Source organism: Aplysia californica, unplaced genomic scaffold (assembly GCF_000002075.1).
Source record: "Aplysia californica isolate F4 #8 unplaced genomic scaffold, AplCal3.0 scaffold00776, whole genome shotgun sequence".
In the NCBI taxonomy this organism is placed as follows: domain Eukaryota; kingdom Metazoa; phylum Mollusca; class Gastropoda; order Aplysiida; family Aplysiidae; genus Aplysia; species Aplysia californica.
Window position 1 is genome coordinate 146,112 of NW_004798046.1, and position 12,368 is coordinate 158,479.

Sequence of the window (12,368 nt, forward strand, 5' to 3'; positions counted from 1 at the left end):
TGGTGTAGAACAATACAGCAGGCTCTGGTACATAGACCCGGGCCAAACTACTTCATATAATAGAGCATGCCGGGTTATAACCAATTGTTAGTAAAGAGGCGGGACCTCCAAGTTGAACGTCCGTCTCTGATAGGACAGAACAAACGGGTTGAAAGCCACAAAAACTCCACAAAATGACCCGAGTAGAAGACTGCCCAGTCAGGGATTGGAACCAGGGCCACCCGCTGGGAAGTCCAGCATGATACCCACGGAGCTAACGGAGAGCCCGGGAGTGGTGAGAGAAAACACTTTGGAGGGGACAAAAAGTGACAGGCATCCAGCCTGATAGGAGAGGGTTGTTGTAGTTGTTGTTGTTGTTGTATAGATTCAAGGTCCCTTTTGACATTGTAAGTGTAGGGTTATTTTTTGGACGCAAGATCTCCACACGAGGAAAAAGCTTTTTAGGATGCGAGATCTTCCTACGAGGAAAAAGCTTTTTAGGATGCGAGATCTTCCTACGAGGTAAAAGCTTTTTAAGACGCGAGATCTTGGTACAAGGTCAAGGTTTTTCCTACAGCCGCTCCCTCTGTCTAGGGTTCCCTCCCATTGATGTAAGAGAGGCGTCTACGGGCTACAAGACTACATTCCATGTCAAGGTCTACCTGTGGCAGGCCCGAGCCAGACGGGAGCTAGGCGGGAGCCAGACAGGTGTCAGACGGGTGTCATATGGGTACACGTGTCAGATGGGTGTCAGATGGGTGTCAGATGGTTGTCAGACGGGTGTCAGATGGGTGGGGAGCTGTACAAGCTTTTGGTTTTGTCCGAGTTTTACGGTACTTGCAACACAAATAGGTCATTTATGTGTCCAAGATCTGAGGTGTTACCAAACAGTAACATACCCCCCCAAAAAAAAAATGAAAGGAGGAGAGGTAAGGATGAAAGATGTTTGATAAGAAAGAAGGAACAAACCCCACTAGAGCACCCGCCAGCCACCCACAAGTGATATGCACGTGGGTCAAAAGAAGCACAAGATGAGGTAGACTGGTGGATTCACCAAATGCCAGAAAATAAACAAACAAACGACTTTGCAAAATCCATGACAAAAGAATTTACGCTTTGCAAGGAAATTCCTAATGGCACACAATACCTACGATATCTAAGTAAGAATGAAATCTTTCAAAGTTGACAAAAACCCCAATAACCACTGATTAAAAAAACAAAACATTCCAAATTCGTCTCTGGATACCCGTAGAAACACCCCACCAACATGTGCAAAAATCTGTTTAGATATGACAAAATGTCGGAGCTACCAATGAGAATCCTGCACAACTGGCTGTCAAGTCAAATGTTCCAAAGTAGCTTGTTAAGAGGGGGTGCTGCAGAATAAGTCTATCTCAGCTAATACCACTTCTATGGAGCTTATATTTGGTGTGGACTATTATATGGCAATGGAGATTTGTTAGCAGTTGTGAAAATAAAAATTACTGATTCGTTTACCATGGAAACGGCGGCCATATTGGATTTTAGAGACATAATCATAATGAGGAACAATTTCCTCACCTTATTTACTAACAGATTAGGTTCATACTTAGCATGCACACTAATAAGACAAAGATAAAACTTTCTGTAAGAGGAATTTTTTATATCTACTTTAGTTTTTATTTCATGGCACTTTCAAATCCGGCTCTAGCGAAATAACGGAAAAACTGGAAAAATCTAGTTTTTCAAGCTCACAGATAAAGAACCAACGCATCTATCAGTAATTCCTCTTACAAATATCGAGTCAGAAATAGAGCAGAAAAATAGTAGCCTACCAACCGTGAAAAAAATAGAATGCTTTTTTTGTGTGGAAAAAATAGGCAAATATTTTCTCTAAAAGAGACTTGACCGCGCACTCTAAAATCCCCCAAACACCACTTTAAGGTGTAGGGAGGCGTGTGCACTGTCTAAATATTGTTCAGGACCGGTTCAGGAATCTGAAAGTGTAATTATCTCATTTTGTGTCATTTGGCCCCAAACCGGCTTTTGTAACTGCAGCACCACCCTTCAACAGTGTAGCTCCAGAACAAACACCACCCCTTCAACAGTGTAGCTCCAGAACATACACCACCCCTTCAACAGTGTAGCTCCAGAACAAACACCACCCCTTCAACAGTGTAGCTCCAGAACAAACACCACCCTTCAACAGTGTAGCTCCAGAACATACATCACCCTTCAACAGTGTAGCTCCAGAACATACATCACCCTTCAACAGTGTAGCTCAAGAACATACACCACCCCTTCAACAGTGTAGCTCCAGAACGAAAGACTCCTGACTGACGGGAGCTGCCCAGCTTGTCACAATTTCATTTAAGTATATTTCAGTATTGATGACAGTCATAATTACAGCACTTGAACACTGTCGTCGTAACTTCAATTTTGTATTCTCCACCTTCAAATTGTCGGTGTAGAGATAGTCCCTCTGAAATGTTCATTCAGCTTGTGTGTTGTTCTATAGTTCTTCCTTTTTGTATGCAAATCAAAACAAATTACTCTGTAAAATTTCAACAACGAATGTTCTTTCGTTTAAAAAAATTGAAAAATAAAATCCAATTCCTATAGAATCAATCAATGACAATGTATTTGAGAGTGTCAGTGATAACTTCCATCATGCAGGGCACGGTGGAGGCGGGGTGGTGGGCCTGTGACAAACTGGCATGCTGCCCTGATCGACAGTCTCTAACGTTTCCTAGCCAACTCTCTCACACCCTGACCTCGCTGCATCCTGTTCCAAAAATGTCCACAGGTACAGCAGCAGTCAACATATTCTACACACCATATACACACTATGTACACACCATATACACACCACATACACACTAGGAACACACCATTACATATACACAGCATAAACACACCATATCCACTCCATCTACACACCATATACACAACATATCCATTGCTTATTGTAAGCAAAACTCGGCCATTCACCATTTGGAAAAGTGACGTATTACCTCGTAATACACTGAGCCGTCAATATGTAATACTAATAGTCTTTGGATTTAAAAAAAAAAAGTTTTAGTAAGAGTTTTACGGCACTTGCAACACAAACAGGTCATATTTTAAAAGCTGAAGACTAGAGGTGTTACTAGAGAGTAACACAGAAAGAAGAGAAGGAGGAGAGAGGTAACGACGATAGTAATTGGAGAGGAGGGAAGGAGGAGAGATGTAAGGACGATAGTAATTGGATATAGCAGAGAAGGAGGAGAGAGGTAAGGATGATAGTAGGAGAGAAGGAGGAGAGAGGTAAGGACGATAGTAATTGGATATAGGAGAGAAGGAGTAAACCACACCAGAGCACCCTCCAACCACCCATGCAAAAACAAAAAAAACTTTCCAACTTGGAGGTTTATCACATTCTGAATTCATCGCATCTAATCAAAACATTTACACAACAGCAGTCAACAATATATATATATATATATATACATAGAGCAATATATATTTACATATGACATATATAATAATACTCAGTCTTTGGATAAAGCTTTCACAACACTGAGAGCAGCAAAACAAAGTGAGCACTCACAATTTGAGCAGAACAATCCAGAATACAGAACTCACTGTCTGCTTCATACATCATGACCACGATATGACGTCACTTCATACATCATGACCACGATATGACGTCACTTCATACATCATGACCACGATATGACGTCACTTCAAACATCATGACCACGATATGACGTCACTTCGTGCATCATGACCACGATCATACATCATTTACATTAGTTTTAGTAGAGGTTTTACGGCGTTCACAACTTATAAGGTCATACGAGTGCCAAGGGGTGGATGTCAACAGAGAAGTCCTTACAGGGAATCAGACTTACTCTGCTCACCTCTTTATCTTCAACAGCACAAAGTCTGCTTCGACTATCAAGGCACCCCGGAAATAGCAGGTCACAAGAGTGTGACAAACATACAAAAGAAGTAGAGGAAAATGATGATATTAAGGATGAGGAAAGAAAAAGCAGCAGTTCCCTGTTGCAAATTCGGCACCGTTATGAGCATGACATTGATAAATCAGCCCATTTACAATTCTACTGTGCATAAGAACGTGTTAATGTCCCCCCTTTGGGAATGTCCTGAAGGGTCATACATCATGAACACACTCGGAGGTCACAGACACACAAGGTCAGCTGCTATCCTGACTTGGTGAGACAACAGCAGTATTATGACAACCTTCTGAAAAGGTAAATGGTGAACACAGCCTTAGCATCTAGCCCACATGTACAGGGCAGAGAGGGGGGAGGGAAAGGGAGGGTGGGGGAGGGGAAGGGGGAGGGAAAGGGAGGGAGGGGGAGGGGAAGGGGGATGGAAAGGGAGGGAGGGGGAGGGGAAGGGGGAGGGGGCACACACTGAGATCAGCTGTTATTGTTGGGGTCTGTAACAGTAACAATGACATACACACACACACACACACACACACACACACACACACCCACACACACACCCATCAGTCGTTCATGTCAGGATCTATCACAGTGAGGACCCCTCCCACCAACAACAATACACACACACACACACACACACACACCCACACACACACACCCATCAGTCGTTCATGCCAGGATCTATCACAGTGAGGACCCCTCCCACCAACAACAAACTCCCCGTGACCAAAACCTGCACATGGTCCGCCCCACTCAGGCCAGCAGGCAAAGGAAGAAGGTCAAGGTCGTCCTGGGTCAGGCTGAGGAGCGGCTCGCGTCCGTGGGTCGCCCACGCCAGGCCGCGGCTGATACATGGGAACATGTGCGACACGCTGACGCTGACACGCGCGTCATGTAAATTCTCGCAGTCACCGAGCACGTCTGTGTGAGACGATCGCACTCCTCCTCCCACTTCCTCTTCGTCAACTTCGCGAACTTTGCCCGTTCCGGATGAGTCAGAGCGAGGGGAGACGGAATCTCTTTGTGCGGTCGAACTAAGTCTTCTCGCGGGAGGGGCGGACGTTAGTCCTACGCCCGCCTCAGCCTTCAGAGGGAACTTCTTCCATCCGTCCAGTCTTTGCTTCTTTGAGGAGACACCGCCCTCACTGTCGATCCCGTTACCACCATCGTTACAGACGTTATTCTTGATATTATTATTGTTATTATTGTTGTTCAGAGTGGTTGTGTCAGCTGCAAGCTCAGCACCGTCTCTTCCGTTACTTGGTGCCGTCGCTCGCGTCCCGCAGCAGATCTGTCTCTCCTCCGCCACCTTCCGCTTCACTCCCGCCACTTCCTGTTTCGTCATGTCCTGCTCCGTGACCTTCATACCCGCCACTTCCTTCGCCTCTCCCCCATTCCTTACAACCCCCTTCTCCCTGGACCAAAGTCTGCCGGGCCTGGCTGCATTCAGTTTTTCCCAGCATTCCCTGTTTTTCTCGGCTCGAGCTTGCATGGCCTGCGAAGAAATCGTCTTGTTGAGCTGATCTGAAACGAAAATGAAACAAAGACACATACAAAGTTGTGAAAAATACATGTAACAACTCGTGACCTCAACGCTTTCTTGTCCGATCTCCATTTTTTAAAATAACAGTGAGAACATGACATCTTCTTAAGCTCACTCTTTGCTATGAACTGTTTTCGCTGTTATTAAAAAAGGAGATAAGACAAGAAAGCACTGAGGTCGCAAACTGTTACAATCCAGTTCTCAAATACATGTAACTGTTTTACTTTTAGTAAGTGTTTTACAGCACTCACAATGCAATAAGGTCATAAAAATGCCGAAGATTACAGGTGTTACTGTAACAAGAGAGTAACAAACACAAAAAGAAGGAGGAGAGATAAGGACGATAGATGTTTGATAGGAAAGAAGGAGGAGAGATAAGGACGATAGATGTTTGATAGGAAAGAAGGAGGAGAGATAAGGACGATAGATGTTTGATAGGAAAGAAGGAGGAGAGATCAGGACGATAGATGTTTGATAGGAAAGAAGGAGGAGAGATCAGGACGATAGATGTTTGATAGGAAAGAAGGAGGAAACCACACCAAAACAAATTATATTAAAAACGCTAGAGTTGTGAAAACAGTCAGCAACGTGAATTGAGCAGGTGTGGAGAACATTTCCCCACACAAAGTTCAAGCCTTATCTTTTCAAAAGAACTTGTAAATTTCCAAGTAAGCAATTAGCCAATTTGGCCAGTCCCACAATCACTGGGCTCTCATTTCACGCTGCAAGCGGAAGGATAATCCACAGGCCTGTTTCTTTTCTCCATGGATGTCCAACAAGCTACCGACCCCCCCCCCCCCACCCCCCCGGCGGTACTACTGACTGAAGTGTCTTTAGACCATTCCCAAAGGGGGGACATTAGCATGTTCTCACGCACAGTAGAATTGTAAATGGGTTGATTTATCAATGTCATGCTCATACTGTGCCGGAACAACATAGGGGGAACTGCTGCTTTTTCTTTCCTCATCCTTACTATCGTCATTTTTCTTCTATTTTTTTGGTATGTTTGTCACTCTCTTGTGACCCGCTATTTCCGGGGTGCCTTGATAGTCGAAGCAGACTTTGTGCTGTTGAGACTAGAGAGGTGAGCAGTGTAAGCTTTATTCCCTGTAAAGATTTCTCTGTTGACAACCACCCCTTGGTGCTCATATGACCTTATGCAGTTGCGAGCGCCGTAAAATCTCTACTAAAACAAACAACCACCGGCTAAAATGTAATGTCCCAAGCTGTATACATAAATGTTACCGAGGGATAAACTACGTATTTCAGTGAACTTCCACACTCAGTTCACACATCACGCACAGACAGACAGACTTACTTCACAGATGAAACTTCCCGGTCCGCCTCCTTCTTGAACCACGAGGAACAAACCTGAGACAGAAACAGTTGGAAATAACAATACAGTTGGAAATAACAATACAGTTGGAAATAACAATACAGTTGGAAATAACAATACAGTTGGAAATAACAATACAGTTGGAAATAACAATACAGTTGGAAATAACAATACAGTTGGAAATAACAATACAGTTGGAAATAACAATACAGTTGGAAATAACAATCTCAGGCAGATACAGTTGGAAATAGCAATAATACAGTACAATAATACAGTACAATAATACAGTACAATAATACAGTTGGAAATAGCAATAATACAGTACAATAATACAGTTGGAAATAGCAATAATACAGTACAATAATACAGTTGGAAATAACAAAAATACAGTTGGAAATAACAAACCTGAGACAGATACAGTTGGAAAAAAGGAGTCTCTTCCACGCCTATGTACAAAAACACATAGTACGTTCACATTAACCCTATCCGTACGTCGTGTTTTACTATCGTATCCATACGACGTGGGGAACTCTGTGCCACCACTTTCCAAAGAGGAAATTTACTCGTTAATCGATCCGTACGCTTTGTATTGCAGTCTGTCAAAATGATTTTTTGAGAAATACTGAAAGTTTCAAAGAGATCTTCTTACTTGAAGTATTCTAAAATGTGAAGAATACAACCCCGGGGGGTACAAAATGACCCCAGGGCCTACGGATAGGGTTAATAGGCGCTACGGCAACGGCCTACATTCTAGCTATCATTGTTCCTTACCTCTATGCTCTCCAGAGTGTGAGCCCCGTCCAGATAGTAGGTCAAGGCCGGTCGTCTGATTGTCTGAGCGCGGCCCGGCCACACACAGGAGCACAGACCTGGACGCAGGAAGAGATTGTAGTTTTAGTAAGTGTTTTACGGCACTTGCAACACAATAAGGTCATATAATTGCCGAAGATTAGAGGGGTTACAAGATTTTTGTTTTATTAAGAGTTTTACGGCACTTGCAACACAATAAGGTCATATATATAAGTGCCGAAGAATAGAGGTGTTACAAGAGAGTAACAAAAACAAAAAAGAAGGAGGGGAGATAAGGACGATAGATGTTTGATAGGAAAGAAGGAGGAGAGATCAGGACGATAGATGTTTGATAGGAAAGAAGGAGAGATCAGGACGATAGATGTTTGATAGGAAAGGAGGAGAGATCAGGACGATAGATGTTTGATAGGAAAGAAGAAGCAAACCTCACCAGAGCACCGGCCAACCCCCCACAATTGTCCAGCTACCTTCACCGATACCTTTCACCGTGGGTTCATCAAGCTCTGCCGACTCCAGACGAGGAATCTCATCAGGGGACTGAATGTCGTTTGGGTTCGACCAATCATCTGAGATCGTGTCTGAAAAAGAAAACACCATTTTTCTTTAGTTTAGTTTTCGTTTGAGTAAGAGTTTTACGGCACTTGCAACACAATAAGGTCATATACGTGATGAAGATTAGTGGTGTTACAAGAGAGTAACATACAAGAAGGAGGGGAGATAAGGACGATACATGCTTGATAGGAAAGAAGAAGCAAACTACACTAGAGCACCCGCCAACCACCCTCCCATTTTTCTTTAACATTATCCAGTTAAAAACAAGATGATAGTGTACCACTTTCCCCAGATTTCCCACAAATGTATCTGAAAGACAATGACGTAATTACGACAACAAGCAAGATTTTTGTTGGTTTGAGTACAGAGAACCACAGCAACACCAAAATGTTGTTGTTGTAGTAAGAGTTTTACAGCACTTGCAACACAATCAGGTCAAAAAAATGAAAAGGTATAGGTTTAACGCCCCTATCAACACTATTAAGTTATTTAAGGGGCGGGACCTCCTAGTTTAACGTCCGTCTCCGATAGGACCGAGCCAAGTGGGAAGTTCGTGTAAAGTGCCTTTCCCAAGGACACAACGTCGGACTGAGCTGAGGCTCGAACCCCCGAACCCGCAATCTCACGATTACACAATCAGGTCATATTAGTGCCGAAGATTCGAGGTGTCACAAGAGAGTAACACACACAACAACAAAAAGAAGGAAAGATAAAGACGATAGGTGATAGATGTTTTATTGGAAAGAAGAAGCAAACCACACCAGAGCACCCACCAACCACCCGCTCCAATGTGTTACGATAACGTCCATTCCCAGCTGGTGTGTGAGTTTCCCCGACTAGCTTACCTCTGCTCCTCTCCTTCTCCCACGCACGGAACAGCTGCACGGCCAAAGAGGCATTCTCCACCTGTTTCTCTCCCGCGATGCCCAGCTGGATGTTGTACCTGGCCAGGGTGGCGCGGGACAGTGGGGTCGAGACGCACACAGGGCTCTGTTGATAAATTCATTTTAGTAAGAGTTTTACGGCACTTGCAACACAATAAGGAAGAATAGAGTCTGTGTTACAAGAGAGTAGCATACACCAAAAAGAAGGAGGAGAGATAAGGACAATGGGAAAGAAGGAGCAGACAACACCGGAGTACTCGCCAACCACGCACAACACCAAAATGGACATTTCATTTGGTTGAGTCTGTTGGGTCCCGGTACAGGTAACAAATTGGTTTTCAGTTTTAGTAAGAGTTCTATGGCACTTACAACACAATAAGATCATATAAGTGCCGAAGACTAGAAGGGTTACAAGAGTTAGTTTAGTTTTAGTAGAGGTTTTTAGGCGCTCGCAACTGCATAAGGTCATATGAGCGCCAGAAGATTAGAGGTATTACAAGACAGTAACAAACATAAAAAAGAAGAAAGAGAGATAAAGATGATAGATGTTTGATAGGAAAGAAGGAGCAAACCTCACCAGAACACCCGCCAACCACCCACAACAAATTGGTTCAGTTTGGTTTGATTAAGAGATTTACAGCACGTACAACACAAATCAGGTCATAAAGGGTCACGTACTGGAGTACTTGAGAGAAACATAAAAATAAAAGAAGGAGGAGAGATAAGAACGATTGACGTCTGATAGGAAAGAAGGAGCAAACCACACAAGAGCACCCGCCAACCATCCATTAGAAAAAAACAACCAAAAGTTTACAAACGGCATCAAACGTATCCTCAAAGCGCTAGCAGAACGGATTACATCCGATTTAGCAAACAGCAAACCCATCCACTTCGGCATCTTTTTAACTACGGTATCACCATTGTGGCAGGAAATGGTGTTTATGTGCCGACAAATTTCCAAGATTTAAAACAGGAAGTACTATGGTGGACACAAGGCTAACAGCCTCTCTCGTAAAAAGAACCTGTTACAGAAACAGCAAAAACCATAATCTCAACTTGGAAGGTCGTGAATCTTCACCGGATAGAGAGTTTAGGATGCGAGGCCGTGAAAGCCGAAAGGACTAAGAAAGTGGCGATGGATGGGACACACCTTCAGAAAGCCCAGCGGAAACATCACAAGACAGTCACTGCAGTGGAACCCACAGGGAGCACAAGGCAGGGGTAGGCCACGGGAAACATGGAGGAGATGTGTGGAAAGGGACATGAGAGAAATGAAGCTCACTTGGAACGAGCTAGGAAGGATGGCCCAGTACACAGATGAATGGAAGGAGCTTGTATGTGGCCTACACCCTGCCAGGGGTGAAAGGATGGCCCAGGACAGAGATGAATGGAAGGAGCTTGTATGTGGCCTACACCCTGCCAGGGGTGAAAGGATGGCCCAGGACAGAGATGAATGGAAGGAGCTTGTATGTGGCCTACACACTGCCAGGGGTGAAAGGATGGCCCAGGACAGAGATGAATGGAAGGAGCTTGTATGTGGCCTATACCCTGCCAGGGGTGAAAGGATGGCCCAGGACAGAGATGAATGGAAGGAGCTTGTATGTGGCCTACACCCTGCCAGGGGTGGAAGGATGGCCCAGTACACAGATGAATGGAAGGAGCTTGTATGTGGCCTACACCCTGCCAGGGGTGAAAGGATGGCCCAGGACACAGATGAATGGAAGGAGCTTGTATGTGGCCTACACCCTGCCAGGGGTGGAAGGATGGCCCAGTACACAGATGAATGGAAGGAGCTTGTATGTGGCCTACACCCTGCCAGGGGTGAAAGGATGGCCCAGGACAGAGATGAATGGAAGGAGCTTGTATGTGGCCTACACCCTGCCAGGGGTGGAAGGCGTTGATGATGATGAATGGGTGAGAGATGTAAAAAAGTGAAGTTGTTCCCTCATCCGATCCGGACATCGTGGATTGCTTTGTTAGTGAGACAACTTCCTGGGTCTTCGGCATATTGTGGTAGGGTGGCCAGTTCCTTTCCACCCCACCTTTACTTCCCCAACTCGAAGTCAGGTACCCATTACTGCTGGGTGGGCAGGAGGGGGTGAAAAAAATCTCTGTCCGAAACGAGGCTCGAACCCGAACTTTCCGCTTCGGAGACGAGCGCAGTAACCGCTCTGCCACCGCACCCTCAGTGAGAGATGTATTGTGCTAATATAACAGGTTCCCATTTCCTGAGTCACCCAGGTGGTCCCCCTCACCTGTATCTCTTTGGCTCTGTCCAGCACCACGCTCATGGCCTCCGGCTTGTGCTCCACCGTGACGGCAGGTCGGCCTCTCTGACACCAGGAAAGAACAACAAGGAGAAACGACATAAACTCTAAATCATGAAATAGGCAACACTGCATGGATATTATTACAATTCTAAAAGACTTTCATTGACCTCAAGTCAAGTGTAAGATTGACCAGAAAAATTACCCCGACAAAGCAACAATTTATTCAAAGCTACTTAGCAATGCAAGTGCCAAGAACTGGGTTGTTTTTTTAAATGTGTTGGACAACAATTAGAAGAGAAAGCTAAAATCTTGGCAGCAATAATAACAAGACGACAGGAAAAGAGCTGGGAGCAGATTTTCAACATGGAACAATGTCTTTTTTTTTGCTTTCTTTTTTTTTAGTAAGAGTTTTACGGCACTTACAACACAATAAGGTCACATAAGTGCCAAAGATTCGAGGTGTCACAAGAGAGTAACAAACACAATAAGGCCACATAAGTGCCGAAGATTAGAGGTGTCACAAGAGAGTAACAAACACAAAATAGTAGGAGGGGAGATAAAGAAGATGGATTTTTTTATAGGAAAGAAGGAGCAAATCCAACCAGAGCACCCGCCAACCACCCACGGAACAATGTCTACAGCACAGAGAAAATCTACAGCATGTTCCATTAGAGGTGTCGGACAGTTCGTGGGGAACGCTGACCAAGATGGCCCAAAACAGACAGAGCTGGAGATCCTTTGTTGCTGCCCTAAACGACAGATGGTGTATTGGGTAGTAAGGTAAGGTAAGAGAGTGACAAACAGATAAAAAAGGAGGAGAGATAAGAACGATAGATGTTTGATAGGAAAGAGGGAGGAGAGATAAGAACGATAGATGTTTGATAGGAAAGAGGGAGGAGAGATAAGGACGATAGATGTTTGATAGGAAAGAGGGAGGAGAGATAAGGACGATAGATGTTTGATAGGAAAGAAGGAGGAGAGATAAGGACGATAGATGTTTGATAGGAAAGAAGGAGGAGAGATAAGGACGATAGATGTTTGATAGGAAAGAAGGAGGAG

General features: G+C 44.4%; 2 protein-coding genes across 2 annotated transcripts in view; both read right to left on the minus strand.

Moving 5' to 3' along the window:
* Nucleotides 1–4,332: 4,332 nt before the first annotated feature.
* On the minus strand, nucleotides 4,333–5,439 carry LOC106013299 (the record flags this gene model as incomplete). The annotated part of the gene is given in 1 exon segment (XM_013088616.1): nucleotides 4,333–5,439. A coding segment is annotated over 1 exon segment (831 nt). The 3' UTR covers nucleotides 4,333–4,575.
* Nucleotides 5,440–6,775: 1,336 nt separating this feature from the next.
* LOC101847067 (folylpolyglutamate synthase, mitochondrial) overlaps nucleotides 6,776–12,368 on the minus strand; it is a gene marked incomplete at its 3' end in the record, with an annotated part of 13,638 nt that continues 8,045 nt past the window's right edge. The window contains 5 exon segments of the mRNA XM_013088617.2: nucleotides 6,776–6,828; nucleotides 7,565–7,662; nucleotides 8,071–8,181; nucleotides 9,001–9,145; nucleotides 11,295–11,372. Coding sequence (XP_012944071.1) covers nucleotides 6,776–6,828; nucleotides 7,565–7,662; nucleotides 8,071–8,181; nucleotides 9,001–9,145; nucleotides 11,295–11,372 — 485 coding nt within the window.